Source organism: Musca domestica, unplaced genomic scaffold, assembly GCF_030504385.1.
Source record: "Musca domestica strain aabys unplaced genomic scaffold, Musca_domestica.polishedcontigs.V.1.1 18, whole genome shotgun sequence".
NCBI lineage: Eukaryota > Metazoa > Arthropoda > Insecta > Diptera > Muscidae > Musca > Musca domestica.
The window spans coordinates 7755962-7776958 of record NW_026712238.1 but is presented as its reverse complement, the minus strand read 5'-3'; the positions used below and the strand labels follow the sequence as shown (position 1 = coordinate 7776958).

Here is a 20997-nt window from a genome sequence, read left to right as displayed (position 1 = left end):
ACGGACATACCTAGCTAGATCGACTCAGCTCGGCGAGATAGGAATATCCATATATACTTTCCTATGTGGGAAACCAATAATTCGAGTTGTTATATAATTTTTGTCCCAATCAAACTATTTAGTACTTTTTGAACAATTAAAGTGCGGATTTGCACAACCTCCACAAGATTCCAACATAGACCTTAATATCAAATTTCAGTATTCCAGCTCTATACATTCACTCAATACCAAGTTTAGTAACATTTGGTACTTTTCGTATAATTTTAGTGCTCATTTGCATAGCCGTTCCATATCTCAATCCTAGGTACCAGCAGTTTTCGCAATATAAAATTTCACGGTTTCAGCTCTATCCCTTCACCCAATGCAAAATTTAGTTAAATTTAGTACCCCCAACACATAGTGTTGTAGGGTATAAAAAGTGCCATTATAACTCAATATATCTTAACATAACTTAGTCAACATATAGCAGGATCCAGGCAAATTTATATCTTTCTATATTGAATCTATATATGTTATTATTTATCCCTAGTGTATGACTTCGTAATGTCGAGGTTTTAGAATGTGACATTCTGATATGTGCTTACATACGAACAATTACCTTTTAGACTATGACCTTCAGCCATGGGCCTCCACATTCAAGGCTAAACTTTATGAATAAACATAAAGATAGGAAAAATTGTACGCTGTAAACTTAATTGGTAAGAAAAACTTGAAATACATCCAATTTCATTACTTTTGGTGACACTATACCAAGTATAATAAAACTATATTTTTAATACGACCATCGCCATCACTGTCCACAATTTACCACCTAGTTACTTAAAAAAAGCCCATCACAGCTCTTTATTGTTTCTCTGAAATTACACTTTCAATGTTATTCTGAATTATGTTTTGAGTTAAACATAAAAAAATGATCCACAGCATAGACAATTTCTAATAAACAATTTTAAAGTCCAAACTACAAAAAGTTTTTTTTTTGCTGTTGCAATCCATAATTTAAGGTTAAATATAAATGACTTTGTCTAAAGTACAAATTGTTCAAAGATGTTGTTTTTGTTGAAAAACATTTATTCTTTTTTATAGAGGAGTTTCGTTTTCTGACACATGTTTCGCTTCAGAGTTTAACATTCATTTGGCGTTTGTGTTTTTTTTTTTTTGTAATGTGATGTTGTTCTTTGTTAATTGTTTTCTGTTCATGTTACTTATGTAATATTTTTTTTAGAAAATTCGTATGCTGTATGTGTGCAGAATTTACAACAAGCATTGAGAATAATCTTCAGAAATATGCTTTTGAATTGAATTAATGGTCAATTTGTAATTGATCGCACGAGAAACGAGTACAGTAAGGTCCGCCCAACGGATATAAAGGCCAAAATATATTAATTAAGTTTTGGTTAGAGTGTGGACATAACACCTAAATTAATTATGACCGTAGGACTGTGATCTTAGCGGTTGCAACACTCAAAGAGAGGGAGAGAGAGAGAATATAATGTCCATATAAGTAAACAGCGAAAAGTCCACCTTAAAAATGAAAGATTCGTTGCAACAGTTCGTTTTAGGCCTTGTTAGTACTCAAAATGTACATTTTGTTTAGTTTGAAAAATTTTTTATCACATCGTACTTAACTTTCAAAATTTCAAGGTTTTATGTATTATTCAAATTCCGTTTTTCGGAAAGAATAATAGGAAAATGTTTACTTTTTACAATAAAAAGTCTTCAAATTCCCTCATCTTTAAGTTGACTGAAGAGGATATACGTAAAACCATTGCACAATGGATCCACATCTAATTTTTATACCCTCAGCCATATGGCTACAGAGGGTATATATCATTTGATACGGTCAAAACGTGCCTAGTCGAAATAACGGTTTTAGACCCTAGGCCTCTTTGGACCAAATCCGTTTCAGAAAATTTGGAGTCGATCTACCGATGTCCGTCCGTCCGTCTGTCTGGCTGGTGCGCACGATAACTCTTGATGGGAGTATCCGATTTGATCCAAACTTGGTACATCGTAATATTTTTGTCAAACTTAGATCGAGTTCGGAGATGGGCAATATCGGTCCACTCCTTCTGGTACCTCCCACACAAAAGGTCGAAATTTTCAAAAAAAATATTTTTTGCACAGAAAGAGAAGGGATAATTCGATTTTGCTCCAAATTTTACAAATCCTAATATTTGCAATAGTGCTAGGTTAGGTGTGAAAATAGACAATATCGGTCCACTCCATCAAGTACCTTCCCCACAAATGGTCAAAATTTGGAATAATTACAACTCTCATAAAATGTGATTTAAGAGTCCGATTGTCTTCACATTTTACACATCCCAATATTTATATTGGCCCAAGGTCTGGTGTTAAGATGAGTAATATCGGCCCACTCCTTCTGGTACCACCCCCACAAATGGTCGAAATTTGCAAAAAAATATTTTTTTGCACAGAAAGAGAAGGGATAATCCGATTTTGCTCCAACTTTGCAAATCCTAATATTTGCATCAGTGCTAGGTCTGGTCCGAAAATGGACAATATTCGTTCACTCCTTCAAGTACTTCCCCCACAAATGGTGAAAAATTTTTAATAATTACAACTCTCATAAAATGTGATTTAAGAGTTCGATTGTCTTCAAATTTCACCCATCCCAATAATTTTATTAGCCAAGGTCTGGTGTTAAGATGAAGTATATCGGTTCACTTCTTCTGGTACATCCCCCACAAATGGTCGAAATATATTCTGTACAGAAAGGGAAGCAATAATCTAATTTTGAAAAACATAACACTCAAAGAAAGCGAAATAAGGATCCAACTCTCTTCAAATTTCAAACATACCATAATTTTTTGCTAACACCAGATCTGTTGTGAAGATGCTATATATCTGCGAACACCTTCTGGTACCTCACCCACAAAGGGACACAATTTTCAATATTATTATCTATCATAAATTGCGAAGCAACTCATCGATTCTTTACATTGCTATATCCATCTGCTATAATTTATTTTTTATATAATTATTTTATCATATTTATTTAGGTGGGATACGAAATGGATAATATTGACCGATTCTTTCAGAACCCACCCCATAGAGGGTGAAGAGGGCTGAGGGTATACATCTGTCGGCAAAACCGACCGATACTTTTTTACTTGTTCTGTTTAAAACTATTTCAACGTCTCCATGTATAAACCCAGGAAACCAATAGAGGCTTAAAAATCAAATTTTAGAATTTCAGCTCTATCCAACCAATAACCAATACCATATGTAGAGATATTTAGTACGCATATCAAAAACAATATACAGGGTGAGATGAAAAAACTGCAACCAACTTCAGACTGCTGTCATTTTTAAGCCACTCGTCCGTTAGCTGTTAAAATTATTCCAGTGACAGATCATTATATTGTTTGCAAGCGTACAAAAGCATTTTGGTGAATGTTGACGGGACAACTTTGCTACAGTCGGTCACCACGGAGTCAGTTTCCCTGATCGACTGGTTACCTGCACTTCTGGCTCGGGTAAATACTCCTACTTGGGCAAGGGTTACTATGCAGCCTCAACAAAATGTTTCCAAATAACTTCACTTTTATTCTTTCGCACAATTTTATTATAACGACCTTCTTGGTCAAAGGCAAAAATACAATGTCAAAAACTCCAAAGAAAAAAACTAATAGAAGATGATTCTTCTTCTTCTCCTCGAACCCTTGTTCTTACTCTGAGAGCAAGAAAGCCGTAAAATGTTAATCAAAATAAAACCAGTGATATGGCATTGCCAGTATAGAAAAAAGGGAGAGACGACGTACATGGGAATTGCCTTCGAGGGCGAACATTAGTGCTACGCTTGTAACGCTTTTCCCATGAATAGTGAGAATTGCCAGAAAAAAAAAAAAAACTATTCGTGATGGAATTCAATCGTGATAGTGTGATTCCTTTATATTTGGCTGGAAAACCACAAGTGGCTATCGTTAGAGCACTCCAGCATTTAAATGTGAATAAATTTTTTGTGTCTCGTTCCATCGCTCCTTACCGTGATACTGGTAGCGTAGCCCGAACTCAAGGAGGTGGATGGAAGAAAACGAAACCCGCGATATTCCATTTGGGAAATATTGAAAAATGAGCTCGGGGTAAAGCCATTGAAATTCCCAAAAGTGCAAGAACTTACACCGCAATAGAAAGAAAATAGACTCAAAAGAACTAAAGAGTTGCTTCGCTTGACCGCAAGTGGTTTTGTCCAGCACTTTGTAAACAACGAAATGATCGTGTTTACTTGCCAAAGAGGTCAGCTGAAAATGTGCACCTTCGGTTGCCCAGCAGAACTCAAACGCCGGACATGGTGATGGTGTGGGCCGCCATAGCAGCCGATGGTCCCTCTCCGCTCGTATAAATCGACCATGGCATCAGAATAAATGCTGAATATTATCGCAAAAATATTCTGGAGGATGTATTAAAGCCTTGGACATGCAAACATTTTGGCCGCAGACATGTTACAAAATAAGGTTCCTCACTTCATTTCCAGCAGACAATGGCCACCAAAATCTCCTGATACCAATCCGCTGGACTATTGTGTCTGGAGTATTTTGGAAATCAAGGTTGGCACTACAAAATACCAAAGTGTCGATCACTTCAAGCAAGCGCTTCGCCGGGAATGGGTCAAAATACCGCAGAGCAACATTCGGGCAGCGTGTGACGGTTTCATTGGCCCATAGTTCGTTCCAAAGGTGACCAATTCGAATAAATCTAAACTTATTCTAAAATTGGATGCTATTTCCGACATTTTTTGTTTTCATTCAATAAAAAATGTAAAAATTATGGCATTTGAATTTGTTGCGGTTTTTTTATCTCACCCTGCATATAAATACCAAATTTCAGGCTTTAAGTTCCAAATTGTACGAATATTATAAGTTTAGTACCATTTTAGAACTTTTTGTAACCTTAAAGTTCGAATTTCTAAAAACCCTATGGTACATCTATGTTGCGCTCCATCAGTAACTCTCATTCCAAATTTCATAATTCAGCTTATGTCCAATACAAATTTCATATTTCAAACACTATCTGTTTAATTAATTCCAAATTGTACCAAATATTGTACTAGTTAGTACTTTTCTTCCACATGTATACATTTCCAAAACCACGTCTTTATCACAAACCTACCACCAACAGGGACCCCAATACAAAATTTCAAAATTCTAGCTTCATCTTAGATAAAACTTTTCAAAATTTTAGTACCATCTAGTCCAGTTCGCACACTTAGTACACATTTCGAAAACCACCTTCATATATCAAACTTACATTCTAACCTTGATTCTCGTACCAAATTTCAAGCTTTTAGCTCTATTCGTTCACATAATACCAAATGGTACCTTAGTAGAATTTTAGTACCATTTTAGAACTTTTCGTTACCATAAAGTTCGAATTTCCAAAAACCCTTTGGTACATCTATCCTGCACTCCGTCAGCTCATTTCCTTTGCCCAATACAAAATATTAAATTTTTAGTACATTTTAGTACTTTACAAAAAAAAACCTATCCTTGTCACATGCTTACATACCAAGACTGGCCCTCGTTTCCTTTGCCCAATACAAATTATTCAATTTGTAGTACATTTAAGTACTTTTGGTACTCTTTTAGTACGAATTTCTATAATTCCATCCTTATCACACGCCTACACACCAAGGCTGGCTGTTTAGTATATTTTAATACTTTTTGTACATTTTTAGTACGAATTTCCAAAAACCCCATCCTTATCCTGCACAACAAGACTAGCCCTCATGCGAAATTTCAAGATTCTAACTTCAGCCGCTTGGTCTGGCCTCAACATGTAGGGGGTCCATAACCGCAATACTGCAAATAATGGGAAATCGCTGGAAAACGATTGACTGACTGATTGAGAATCAACATCAGTTAGTCAGTCGATTTCCAGCGCTTTCCCATTATTTGCAGTATTCCGGTTATGGACCCCCTATATGTTGAGACCTTGATGTCAAAGGGGTCGCTTTGTCAGGTCTCAAGGTCAAAACCAACATTGTCACATTTATTTTATAATTTGTTCTCGGAATTAGAAATCCGAGAAAGAAAAACAAATACGAAAATGTATTTAGATCGAAGATCTTACTTTTTGGAATTCTAGCGATGATCGGCACCATGTTCATTTACAATAGTTAAACAAATCACCAACAAAAGATTCATATTCTATTAGTCCCAAAATCTGATGACAAAAAGTGTGCATTTTTTCGAAATTGCACTTTTTATATCATTTTCAAGGTTACTTCTTTCGGACAGACAAGGTCTTTGACAATAACTAAAACCACTAAAGATATATATCAACGGTATTCCATTTAAACTTAAATTCCCCCCAAAGAAATATTCATAAAATAAACAAAAAAGCACAAAACTAATTTTCAAAAATGTTTTTGTTTTAAAGACAATCGTAAAAACCAAAAAAAAAAAAAAAAAACTACTCCACGACCAATCATCATTCACTTACCTGGCGCACAACAACAATGGCAAACAAACAAAAAGTTAACCGCAAATTTAACACTTTTGTGACCTCTAAATACAAAATTTGGTAAATTAAAAATCCCAAAAAACTAAAATTACAAAAATCAAATGAAGATGAAAAAAAAAAAAAACAAATTCCCAAATTTGTAACAATCAAAATGCAATAAAATCCTCCAATGCTAGATGGATGCAACATTTCTGATATCATCCATCGCCGGCATTTTCATCACCATCACCATCTCCATCATCAATTGTTTATTGGTCAATAGCTAATTTGAATAACACGATTCACATGCGATCGCTGTATAGGTTGCATTGCAAAATTCGTTAATAGCTCAATAAAAAAAAACTATTGCCGTAATATTCCATATTTAGTGGTATGAAGATGCTATGCTGCCAACCACTCCCTTTCAAATCGGTCAATCAACTTTTATGGTTATGGGTTAGGTGGAGTTGACACCAAATCCGCTCCCATTTGAACATTGCCGTTTTGCGTTATTTTGGAGGTTTGACATAATTTAGGGTGTTAAACGATTATGCTTGTTGTCACAACCATAGGTTGTAGCAGTTGCAGTTGTCTATTGTCCACAAAAAAATTTGATAATGGAAAATTTTCTAACACTTACTTTAAAAGATACATGGGGATTTCATTCAAAATTCTTAACTTAATTATTCGTCTTATTTTAGTAGATACTTAAAAAAATGTTGAAAATGTTTTTGAGCCGATTTTTTTTTGTTGCACAAAGACAAACAACTATTTAGCAAGCAAAAACAAACACATCGAGTATTCTGGCGATGAAACACAAAAAAGAAAAGCATTTTAACTAAATAATTTAAATCGAAAGTTGGCACTGTCGGTCAATTTTTTATTTCATTAGAAATTCAAAAATTCACCTGGCGATCCACTTCTTAAAACTTCAAGAAGAAAAGTGAATGTATTAAAATTGATGGTGTCCCATCACCATCCATCCCATTGATTGTTATTTATCCAGGTCAGTGAGGTGCATATCGATGTCAATGGTATAAATATTTTAAGGCTTAACTCTAGCTTAGTAAAAACTTTCACATGCTTTGAATTATTTTCCAGAGGTAAATATTTATACCCTGATTCCGGGAAAGAATTTTTTTCTTGTGAAATGGACCCAGATACACGGATATTTGACCCGAAATTCCGTCTCCCAGACCGGGGTTAGGACCGGGATCTAAAAAACCGACGTGGATAATATAAAGATAAAAATAACTCCAACAAAGTCAAACGCCATAATTTTTACAGTGTTTTAAATTTTATTGAATAAAAACAAAAAATGTCGGAAATATCATCAAATTTTAGAATGAGCTTAGATTAAGATTTAGATCGAATTGGTCAACTTTGGCACGAATTATGGCCTTTAAACGGCAAATTAAACCAAATTTTACTCTGCGGTATTCTTAACCCATTCCCGGCCAATCGCTTGATGTGATCGACACTTTGGTATTTTCTAGTGCCAACCTTGCTTTCTAAAATATTCCAGACACAATAGTCCAACGGATTGGTATCCGGAGATTTTGGTGGCCATTGTGCCTGGAAATGAAGCGAGGAACTTCATTTTGTAACCATTCTTGGGTGGCGGGTAAATTCGGTAGTTCACCACTTTCGTTCGAGCGAAGCAAGTCTTTAGCTCTTTTGAGTCTATTTTCTTTCTGTTGCGGTGTAAGTTCTTGCACTTTTTGTAATTTCAATGGCTTTACCCCGAGCTCATTTTTCAATATTTGCCGAATGGAATATTGCGACGTGTTCAGCTCACAAGCCATTTTCGTCCACTGCGACGCGAGTTTCCATCAAGTCGCCTCTTTATTTTTCGAACCATTTCTGCTAATGCTGCAGTTTTCTTCCGTCCACTTCCTTGACGTCGGGCTACGCTATCAATATAACGGTAACGAGCGATGGTACGAGACACAAAATATTTATTCACATTTAAATGCTGGAGTGCTCTAACGATAGCCACTTGTGGTTTTCCCGCAAAATATAAAGACATCACACTATCACGCTTGAATTCCATCACGAATAAATTTTTTTCTGGAAAATTTTAACAGCTGTCGGACGAGTCGCTTAGAAATGACAGCAGTCTGAAGTTGGTTGCAGTTTTTTCATCTCACCCTGTATACCATATCGATTTTGGACCTGGACTTTCGGTGTAAATATCCGTGTCAGTCTCCAAGAAAGAAATAGTTTCTCGGAATCAGGGTACAGATGCCTAATTCTGGTTAAAATTTCAAAAAAATCCGAGAGTTTTTACTGAACTAGATTCTTCCCATTTTTATGCCCTCAACCATTCTATGGAGGGTATATTTAATTGGTTATTATATATACAGGGTTGCCCATATTCGACGGACCCATCTGGCAACGCCATAACTTTTGACAGAGATATCACATTGCTTAATGACATACCGCGGTTGAAGCGTCAGTCCAAGCAGATTTTTACCATGAACCAATACACGCCACGCGAGCGCTCTGAAATAGTTGAAATTTACATTCAACAGAAGAAGTCACTTTTGAAAACTCAACGTGCTTTTAAAACATTGAAAAATATGAGAAGTGCGCCTTCTAAGAACACCATTAAGCGTTTATACGAAAAATTTTCGACTGGTAAGGCTCTTTCTAATCCGAAGAGGCCATATAAAAGTCGACCAAGGCGATCGGCCGAGAATATCGCTGCCGTACGAGCCAGTGTTCAGAGGTCCCCATGAATATCCCAAAAACGCCATTCTCAGCAGTTGGGCATGGCTCGGTCCACTTTACAACGGATTATTCGCATTGATTTGCATTTGTTCCCGTACAAAATTCAATTGACGCAAAGAATGTTGCCTGTGGCCAAGCCTCGTCGATTGGAATGGGCCCATGGGTCCGTCGAATATGGGCAACCCTGTATCATGTTAGGATTAAATGGGATACCCCCTTCGATAGGTAACATGAGCACCAGCTAGCCAGATAGGCACACGGATGTATACCCTTTGTATTTATTTGGCAGAGGGTATAAAAACTCTATCATTTCTTTGCAATTTTGACCTGCACTTGAATATTGACCTGCACTTAAAGCGTAAATTCCACCTCGAAAGATATTGTAGGAGTATTTGGCACGTTTTTGGCTACTTTACAATTTTTTTTTAAAAAAAAATAAAAAATTATTATTTTTTCAAATAATCATCATGTCTATAGGCTGTTGCATAAAAAATGCTACTGACAAAATTACCAAAAATTAATGACAAATTTTTTAGAAGCCCCTAACTAAATTATATTGACCTTTGTGTAAATCCATTAACTACAACGTTTAAGAAACTGATGATTTGCTAACATTTTCCAATTGATTATTGATGTTAGAAGTCATGTTTGGGCATTCGATGACATTCAATCGTTTCCAATTTTGTAGAATAACACAGTTTTACATAGCCTCTGCACATGTCTATAATCACACATTTAAATATGAACTATAAACATAGATACCAGCCACTAACATCTTTATGAGCATCTTCGTTGTCGTCATCATCATTGCCATCGCTATTACCATCGCGAGCATCATGGGTCTGTTACAATTCCATTGCCGCCTCTCCAATCAACTCATTTGCTTAATGACCTTGAGACTATTACCGGTTTTTTTTGATATGAACTTTATCTCTTTTCTTTCCCTTTTTTAATCTGGCATTCTTTTATTTACCTGTTGAGAGATGTTGAGATGCTCCCCGTATTTGATGTTGGCTTTGTGGATTTTGTGAATTTTTTTTGACGAAATAGAGGTTTTTTTTGTCTATTTTATTTAGACTTTTAGTTCATTATTAATGCCATGTTAATCAATTTCGTATCCATAACCCAAATTTGGTATGTGAGCCGTCTGTCCCATTGTTTACCGTCTAAACGTCAGCAACCATCATCACCATCATCGTCATCCATTGATCTTTGGCTGTCTTACGTTTATTTGAAAGCCTTTTTATTTTATTTACGATATAAATGGTTTTGTAAGGCGTTGTTGTTTATGATGTTATTTTTTTGTACTTTGCAAAATCGAAATAACCATATCTGCAAAAAAATTCAATTAAAAGCTTCAGTTAGGAAAGTGTCGGAAAATAAAAGTAAATTTTATTATTTGCATTTTGTTTGCAAATTTGGCACATCCGTTTCGATGATGGTGATGTTGCAAGTTTTTTTTGGAATGTCTAATAAAGGTCACATGATGCGATGCGTTTTGCAGTTGTATGATGGGAAAAATATTCCGAAACGATATGAAGGGAACTTTTACTTTCAAATTGATGAAATAATTTACAATAATTAAAAAATGTTGAATGAAATTAATTCGAAATGAGTATTATAACTACTATTGGAATGGAAAAATCATTTCAGTTTTCAAAAATGATGTTAAAGGAAATTTTAATATATTGTTTTTTTATTGTTGTACCCTCTATCACAAAATAAAGAGCATATTAAATTTCGCAAACATCTTGAAATGTCTGTCGAAAACCCCATAAAATTCATGATAGGCGTCAAAGTCTATGTCGACTTAGCTATATCTATTTATCACTATGTCCGTCGTTTGAAATAATCCCATAATCGAGGATATTTGAGGAGGTTGTTTCCAAGAATCGTCTGATCTATAATCGAGGCTATTTGAGTAATATTATTTCGAACACCATCTGACCTACAATTGAAAATTTTTGTAAATAATTTAAAGAGCCATTTAACTTGAGATTATTAGCTAAAATTATTTTAATAAAGTTCAACAAATGTGTATTTTTTAAATAATAACTTTTCTGGAACTGAAAGGATTTGAGTGATATTATTTCTTAGACCAATTGTCTAATAATTCAGGATATTAAAAAAAATATTTTTTAATTGTAGCTTGACCTATAATCGAGGATATTTGAATTTTTTTTGGCCAATGACCAATAATCTAGGAGGTTTGAAGAATATTTTTTCCAGGGCCATCTGACCTACCATCGACGAAATCTTGCAAGAACATCTGACCTTTAATCAAGGATCGCTAAAAATTAAATGGGGATTTCAGAAATATATTTTGCTAATGTAGTCTACAGTGTACCTACAAAATCATGGATTTTTATACCCTACACCACAAGGTGGTATGATGTCTTTGTGCATTTGTTTGTAACGGGCAAAAGGAAACGAGATAGACCCATAGTTCCTTTTGATGATCTGCATAGAATTACATTCTGAGTCGATTAATGCATGTCCCTCCGTCCGTCTGTCTGTGCGTCCGTCTGCCCATGTATTTTGAACCCAAACCCTATTGAAATTGGATAATCGGTCAAAATTTAGATAGAGCTCTCATATATATATATATATTCGTTCGATTTACTTTTTATTGTGCACCTAACGTCTAATATTTGTCCAAATGGGATGGAATTTGACACTTACGACCGAATTTAGTCTAGAAGCTAGTATGTCAAATTTGGATCGATCGAAGATCGGTTCAGATATAGCTATAGCTCCCATACATATTGTTCATCCGATTTGTTATATTTGTTACCCACAGCCGTAATATGAACTCTCCAAAAACATGGATTTATTTAATAATCGTGCTTATTCAGAATTTTGAAGGACTAATGTCCAATTTGGAATTTGTAATAAAAATTGACATACATTTCAGATTTGTATTTAAAATACATAACTCTTTTTAATTGTTGTCTAAAATTTGTATGTCTTCATAAAACCGCAAGTCCCCAAAAAAAATCTCTCAAGTATTAAATATAGGTTTATCATTTCAAAAATATTTTAAATTCTTTGAAAATCCAACAGATTTAATATAAACACTTAAAACAAAGTCAATATTGTATATTGCAAAGTCAATCTTGTATTTAGAAAACGAACAAGTGTTATTTGAGAGCGAAGCTGCAACCAAAACTACCAGCTTGAACCGATTAGTTTCTAAAAATCTTGTTTTCCAACAATTCTCAATTAATCTGCCATAAAATATTATTGCTAATGTCACACATCGTCCAATCATGGCTTAGGCGTAATTAACATTTATGAAAAATATAAACAAGTAATTCCAATTTGATGCTACATTTTCAATTTGATTTGAATTTCAATTCAGAAAAAAATTTTCAACACAGATTCATACATTAGATGCAACGCATAGCCACGGAGAAGGCATTGTGGTGTCCAATTTCGATTCCTTGAACTTAGAGTGATGATAACTTTTTTTTTTATATAAATTATAAATTAAAGCGTATTGCCACATACATATAAATTGACCACTTTTTTTTTTTTTTTTTTAATGCCATCACGCAAAAATGACTGCGTTATCAAATGCGAAATTTAATTATGCTTCAGAGCGCGAACAAAGTCTATGCAAACTCCGATTTTTTTTCTTTTTTGGCGGTGAATGATCAAAGATGACTTCTCAACTATGCAAGGTCCAGTTAATTGACAATTAATTATTGATGTGATAATTTAATAATATTTTATTGCAATTATCAAATTTGTTTGTAGATTTTTTATATTTATTCTAGTCTCAAATGTCGCATGTTGTGATACAAATGGCTAGCATTAATTTTAATAGTTATTATCATAATTTTATGCTGGAACCTGTTACAGAGAGGGTTTCGTAGCATGGGGAGGTTATCAGATGCATCTTTATAATTTTACGTAAAAGCCAGTAAAGAAAAGTCAAAAGTCGGGCGGGGCCGATTATATGATACCCTACACCACTATGCATATATAGTAGAGCTACCGTAACAAAAGAATTTATTTGAAGTAGATCATACCGCCTACCAACAGTATTTAGAACTGTTATAGTTTGGTTTCAGAAGGAATATATATATGGTAGGCATATCCAATTCTGAATCGATTTTTACTGAATTTTAAGGAGAAAATGCGTATCGGATCCGAGTTCCACCAAATGAAAACGTACGTCCCAAAATTCACTCCATTTGGGTTGATATTAGCGATTATCTGCAAAATAAACCTGAAATCGGATTAGGGATATATATGGGAGCTATATCCAAATCTTAGGCGATCTCGATAAAATTTGGCAAACGTATTTCCGACCTCTATAAAATATCTGGTACCAAATATAATTCTTGTGGGGTGCCTATTACTAATGTGAGGGACCTTAACACCAAATCGGATGAAATATATATATATAGCTATATCAGAACCTATTTTCACCAAATTTGATGTGATTCCTTCTAGACTGAATTCGGTCGGATGTGCCAAAATTCAGGTCTTTGGGCTAATATCGGCAATTTGGTCCACAATTAATCCGAAATCGGTTGAAGATATATATGGGAGCTATATCCAAACCTGAACTGATTTTAACGCAATTAGGCAGAAATATTTCTGGGCTGTATCTGATATCTGCTACCAAATATTATTCTTGTGTGATGCATATTACTAATGTGAGGGACCTAAACGCCAAATCGGATGAAACATATATATTGAAGCTATAGCTATATCTGATATCACCAAATTTGATGTACATGGCTGAATTCGGTCAGAAGTGCCACAATTCACTTCATATGTGCTGATGTTAGCCATTTGGTGCACAATAAACCTAAAATCGGATATTGGTATATATGGGAGCTATATTCAAATCTGAACCGATTTTGATCAAGTTTGGCAGATGTACCAAAATGCAGGTCATTTGATTTGATATTGGCCATTTGGTGCACAATTAACCCGAAATCGGTTGAAAGTGGAATAAAAAAAATAATTTTTACTTTTTTTTCAAATTTTGTTGAATGAAAACAAAAAATGTCGGAACAAGCAAAGGTGAATTTTAGAATAAGTTTAGATTTGTTCGAATTGGTCACCTTTGGCACAAATTATGGCCTTCAAACGGTCAATGGAAACGTCCAACGCTGCCCGAATGTTGCTCTGTGGTATTCTGACCCATTCCCGCCAAGCGCTTGCTTGAGGTGATCGACATTTTGGTATCTTTTAGTGCCAAACTTGCTTTCCAAAATGCTCCAGACACAATAGTCCAACGGATTGGTATCCGGAGAAGCGAGGAACCTCATTTTGTAACCATTTTGGGTGGCGCGTGCTGAGTGCGATGGTGCTGAGTCCTGTTTGAATGTCTAAGCTCTGCGGCCAAAATGTTTGAGTGCCCACGGCTTTAATAACCCTCCAGAATATTTTCGCGATAATATTCGGAATTTATTCTGATGCCACGGTAGATTAATACGAGCGGAGAGCGACCATCGGCTGTTATGGCGGACCTCACCATCACCATGGCCGGCGCTTGAGTTCTGGTGGCCAACCGAAGGTGCACATTTTTAGCTGACCTCTTTGGCAAGTAAACCCGATCATTTTGTTTGTTTACAAACTGCTGGGCAACGAATGTTTTCTCACCGGAGAAAACCAAATTCGGCAGTTCACCACTTTCGGCCAAGCGAAGCAACTCTTTAGCTCTTTTGAGTCTATTTTCTCTCTGTTGCGGCAAAAGTTCTTGCACTTTTTGAAATTTCAATGGCTGTATCCTGAGCTCATTTTTCAATATTTGCCGAATGGAATATTGCGAGCCAGATAACGAGCCATTTTTCGGCGCTTCTTACTTTTCGAATCATTTCTGCTGATGTTGCTGTTTTCTTCCGGCTACTTCCTTGACGTCGGGCTACGCTACCAGTATCACGGTAACGAGCTATGGAACCTGACACAAAAGATTTATTCACATTTAAATGCTGGAGTGCTCTAACGATGGCCACTTGTGGTTTTCCAGCCAAATATAAAGAAATCACACTATCACGCTTGAATTCCATCACGAATAACTTTTTTTCTTGAAAATTCTCATCAAAATGCTTTTGTACGCCTGTAAACAATATAATGAGCTGTCACTGTAATAATTTGAACAGCTGTCGGACGAGTGGTTTAGAAATGAGTATGTATGGTGTAGGGTATGAAAATGAACTAAAAGTACCCCTTCGTTGACTCGATTGAGGCTTAACATTTTCGACCATATGTTCTTCTTATTATATGCAATATTGCCTAAAATGCACGGATTCCGAGGAAAATTTCTAATTTCTGCACTTTCTATTTTGGTTACTTTTCGATGCAAGCTTTCAAAACGCCGATACACTGCTGCTAGATTTTACTCCTATTAATTTTTTGTGTTGGACAGTGTTATCTATGTAAATTAACGTTTTTGTATAGTCCACATACATATAACCCTACCATCCACTTTATGGTATTTTCCTGATAGTTTTATTTTGAAGAGTATTTTTTACCTCGGGGCCTTTTTATACCCTACAGCACTTTGGTTGGGGTATTTTTGATTGGGCCAAAAATATTGTAACACCTTGAAATATTGGTTTCCCACATAAGAACGTATATGTGGACCTTCCTATCTCGCCGAGCTGAGTCGATCTAGCTATGTATGTTCGTCCGTCCGTCTGTCCATATTAATTTGTAATCACACTACAGGTTGCAATTATGGCCCGATCTTCACGAAATTGAAAATGGAGGTGGGGTTATGGTCAGAATAGAACCCTATTGTTTTTGGAGATGATCAAACGATATTTTGGGGTTGAAATGAACCAAAAACAGAAAATTTTAATAATTTTGCAATTGCTCTGATAGCCAAGAAATCGGATATATAGCAAAATAGGTACAATATATATGTAAAAGAATAGATCTTATTTATTCTGCTTATAAGTCAAGAACCGCTGGCCCGATTTTCACAATTCCCATTAATTCGAAATGGTCTCTTGCCAGAAACGGATAAACTCTATTTTTCAATTTATGTCATATTTTTCATCGCATGCGATTTTTTCAACTTGGCTTACAATTTTGAATTGTAAATTTTTAAAATTTTTACACCCCGCAACACTACGTTTTGAGAGTATTATATGCATGTCGCAATTAGGGTCAGAATTAAAGCCAATTGTTCTTAAGATGTACGTTTAGGGGTTCAAATGGACTAAAAATTTTAGAAAATTTTCTAATTTTGTAAACTAAACTAATTTCAAAATCGAAATCTTCCAAAATGGATTTGGACATAAGGGGCTTCGAAGGGGCTTTGTAGGTCCTTATCAAGCTAAAACAAGACCTTTTAAGATTATGTCAGGAATTTGGCGCGTACTTGATATTCCGAATATTTCTGGCAGTCTCAATTATTATATGTGTTCTTAACATAATTCAATGATTGACAAACATGTGCTCTTATCAACATCTGACTCTGCCAACTAATTCTTCTCTTTACAAAGTTGCTATCTACAACTAATTTGTTAAATAACAAATAAATAACAAAAAACATTAATTGCGTAATTAACGCATACACCTTGCGACTATTCCATACAAAAACAAATCTCAGTTAGAACCTTTGATCAAACAATAATAAATTCTGCAAAAAACAATAAACGCCACATCAGCCATCAAATTGCAGTAGCAAAAAATGTTGATTGCAAAAAAACGCAGATCCCAACGAGTTGGGTTATTAATGTCACATAATTAAATTATCAAATGAACAAAAATAATAAAAACAACAACCACAGAAATTGAGATGGACTTATGGATGGGGTCACTTGGGTTGGATTCGCAACGACAAACAAACCAAACAAAAAAAAAAAAACGCAGACTCTACACTCAAGACGAATGGAAATGAAAAGTTGTGCGAAATAAATCCATGAATAATTAATAAAGCAACCACAACAACAACAGTAACAGAAATGGTGACAAAGCGCAAAATCTCTCAAGCGAATGCATTCACAAGATGCAAATGGTCAAGCTCCAGCTATGATGTTTGTGTATGAGTAAATGATCGACAACACGGCATCGCCTTTGTGGGGTAGCTCGATATGGCGCTGGTGGTGTTGGTGGGCAATGATTTAGCCGCAAAAGCTTTTGAAATAACCACCAGCTGCCTGATTTGTTGTTTTTCTACCGAAATCACTCAATTTTTTGAGTGACTTTGCATTCTCAAAGAAATCAAGAGTTTCGATGATGCTTCGATGAAAAGAGAGCGGCTTGAAACCAATACCATTGCATGTCTTGTTTATTGGTCATCAATGACATTCGAATGTACAGAGTTATTGTTGTTACCGGTTGTTGGGAGAGGGAGAGACAGAGAATGAGAGTACACGACTACTAACTCTTCAAATCTGGCTAAGCAGTTTTAGCGGCCTTAGCGTATTAATGCTCTTAGCCAAAGCGCATTTGGTTCAATACAAGAATGAGAAGACACACACACATATGCACTCACACACACACACACACATGACAGCTGAGCTTCTGGAAGTTTAATAAACTCTTGTTTATTACACTATGCGATAACACCAATACCAATGACCTCCCCCTCACTTCTTACGAGAGATTGCTTTGCCGCTTATCCATCAACTGCCTACCTTCTCCTCCCCTGCTGTTGGACTGTTGATGGCGGCTCGGGTGGTTTGCCTTGTGCTTTGGGGCAACGTTGCAGCCAGCCAGCCACTAGCTATATTGTGCCAAGCAGCCAAATCGCATAATTTTTGGGGCTGACTTGGTTGAGTGCTAGCTGGCTCGATGTGTGAGGTGTTGAAGTTTTAATGGGCAATGTGTGATGGTGTTGGTGTACCAACAGGCTGTGGGCCGTTGTAAGCGCAATTTTTGGCCACTGCTAAATCACTGGCAAAACCAATGTCTGCAGTCATTTGCTTATAGTTACTGAACGCAGTAATAACGTAAAATTTAGCTACCACCGCTAACACCAAGTTGCTCCTGCCGAAAATTAAGCGTGTCGTGTTTGTGATTTTGGTAAAGTTTTACAAGATTTAGTTTTTTTTTCTGTTTCTGATTTTTTTTTCCAAAAACAAAAAGAAAAACATTGAAGTTTTAAAGAAAATGGCTTAAGACAAGCCAAGGCAAACAAAGAAGAGGAATTCGATTTAATTAGCAATTTTTTCATGATTTTCATATTTTTCTTCTTCTTCTCTTTTTTCTTTCCAGTGTTAAAGAAATACAAAAGAAAGAAAAAAAAAATACCAAAAGTCGATTACATGAAATTTGTATTTTTTCTTGGCAAATCCCAAACCGACAACAAGTAAAGCAATCAAGCTCAGAGCCAACTAGTGTAAAGAGAAATCAGCAAATTTTTTGAAAACAAAAAACCCTCCATACGCCTACACATCCCCCCTCACAGACACAATGCAACCACTGAAATGCAGTTTAGCCTTTGTGCTAGCTTTGGGTTTGTTCCATGTTAGCTCAGCCATGCCAGGACGTTATGTGCGAGCCACCGACAGTGATGATGGATCACTGGTAACCCTACAATTTGCCGACAATGAAAGTGATTTGAATCCCATTAATTCGGAGGTAAGTTCAAGATTTGTTTTTTTTTTTTAACAGTTTTTGCGATTTCCTGGTTAACACATATGTCATATGTAAATGTTTGAAGCGAACATTTCGGCAAAACATGTTTCATACTTTACTAACAGTGCATCGAAATTCATAAGAAAAGTGATAATTAATAAGATTTTTTTCTTAATCTATTTGCTGACATTACATTGTGACAGAATAACCCTTGGGGATCAGTGTCACCTTAATTTTTGTATTATTTGATCATTTGAAATGTTGGAAATAATTTCAATGGAAGTGGTCTTTTATTTTCTACAATACATTTCCGGATAAGGATTTCTCTGAATATTGAAGATTCCGTACAAGAAGTATAAGATTTTTAAATTGTCCGAAAATTAATTACCGGGGCTACCCATGTCAAATGGGGAAAAATGGTCTAAAGATTAACCAACAAGACTAAATTGTACAAACACAGCGTCATTCTCTCATGACCAAGTTTTGTTAATAATTGTATAATTATTAAAAATGTCAATTTGTATTTTTTCACAGAATATGATGGTTTTGGCGCCCAAGCAAAATATAATGAAAAAATCAAAATCTTTGACCTTTAAAATTTATATTGTATTATTAAACTAAGTGGCTAAATATGATTGTTATATCAAACGATATTTAGCCCTTTCCTAATTAATTGTTTTTTTGTTTTTTTTTTTTTTTAATTTAAAGCTTTTGAGTTAGTCGATATTAAATTTTAGAGGATGATAACGAATTTGTAAAGCATCCATCAAAATGTGTGGCCTATGTCACTAAAAATATTAGCTAATTTTATTTTTAGAGCACTGAACTTCAAGGTCGTACCAAGCTACAACAGAGTTCTAATTTATCTCAAAGTACCTCGGCATATTTTGAGGCCTTTTACATCGGACATTCATAGTACGCATATCCAAAACCAGCTCCTCAGAGCTCCCAGAGACCTCAATATCAAATTTTAGAATTCAAGCTCAATACCACACCCAATAACAAATTTAGTACTATTTAGTACATTTCATACAATTTAAAAAAAACAACCTCCATATTGGAGAACTCAATAATCCCAGAGACCTCAATACCAAATTTCCTGATTTCAGCTTTATCCCTTCACCCAATGTTCAAATTAGTACCACTTTGTTCATTTAGAATAACCAACACCTCAAAACCACTTCCATATACTAACAGAGACATTGATGTCAAACTTGAGAATTCCAGCCCTATACCTTCACCCAATACCAAATTTAGTACTATTTAGTACTTTCGAACGGTTATAGCACATATTTGCAAAAAAATCTCTTCTTATCTTAACCACAGACAGAAATGGGCACATCTTCAGGATTTCACCTTCCTTCACCCAATACCAAGTTAAGTACTATTTAGTACTTTTCATGAATTTATAGTAGACGTTGCCAAAAACACCTGCATATCTCAATTTCAGATACCAATGGGGACCCCAGTATCAAATTTGAGGATTTGAGCCCGATCCCTTCACCCAATACCATATTTCGTGCCATTTTGTACTTTTCGTACAAATATAGAACGGCCTTTCAAGGCTCTGCCAAATCTCAAACACAGATACCATCAGTAATCTAAATGTCAAATGTCAGAATTTTATCTATGTATTTGATACAAAATATGTATAGTACCATTCCGTACTTTCGTACAATTATCGTACACATTTCCAAAACCACACACATAGTTCACATTTTGCAAAATTGAATACAAAATTTCAGGATTCCGCCTCTATGCCATCACCCAACAGCAAAATTAGTACTATTTTTCTGATTTTCGTACAATTATAGTAGACATTTTTCGTACAAATATAGGACGGATTTCCAAAGCACTGGTAAATCTCAAGCACAGATACCATCAGTAATCTAAATATCAGATTTCAGAATTTTATCTCTATCCCTTCACCAAATACCAAATTTTGTACTTTTCGTACAAATATAGGACAGATTTCCAAACCATTGCCAAATCTCAAACGCAGATACCATCACCATCATAATCTAAATATAAAATTTCAAAATTTTATTTCTGTCCCTTCAACCAATACAAAATTTGGTACCATTTTGTACCTTTCGTATAAATATGGTACACATGTCTGCAATCACATTTCCAGGCTACACATGAGCAGCGAGCCGAATACCAAACTACTATTTGGTACTTTTCGTGCACTTGTAGTACACATTTCTAAAACCACCTCTTTATCACAAACCAAGCAGCAACATGGGACCC

At 35.4% G+C, this 20997-nt stretch overlaps 1 protein-coding gene across 3 annotated transcripts in view; it reads left to right on the top strand.

The window, feature by feature from the left end:
• LOC101900727 (uncharacterized) overlaps positions 1–20997 on the top strand; it is a 211836-nt gene that overhangs the window by 171191 nt on the left and 19648 nt on the right. For 2 of the 3 annotated variants that reach the window (XM_059120898.1, XM_059120899.1), the window contains one exon: positions 18385–18750. In XM_059120898.1, coding sequence (XP_058976881.1) covers positions 18583–18750 — 168 coding nt within the window. In that variant the 5' untranslated portion in view covers positions 18385–18582. Of the gene's footprint in view, positions 1–17928; positions 18193–18384; positions 18751–20997 lie in introns of those variants that run through there. The other variant, XM_005183289.4, reaches the window with a different exon arrangement.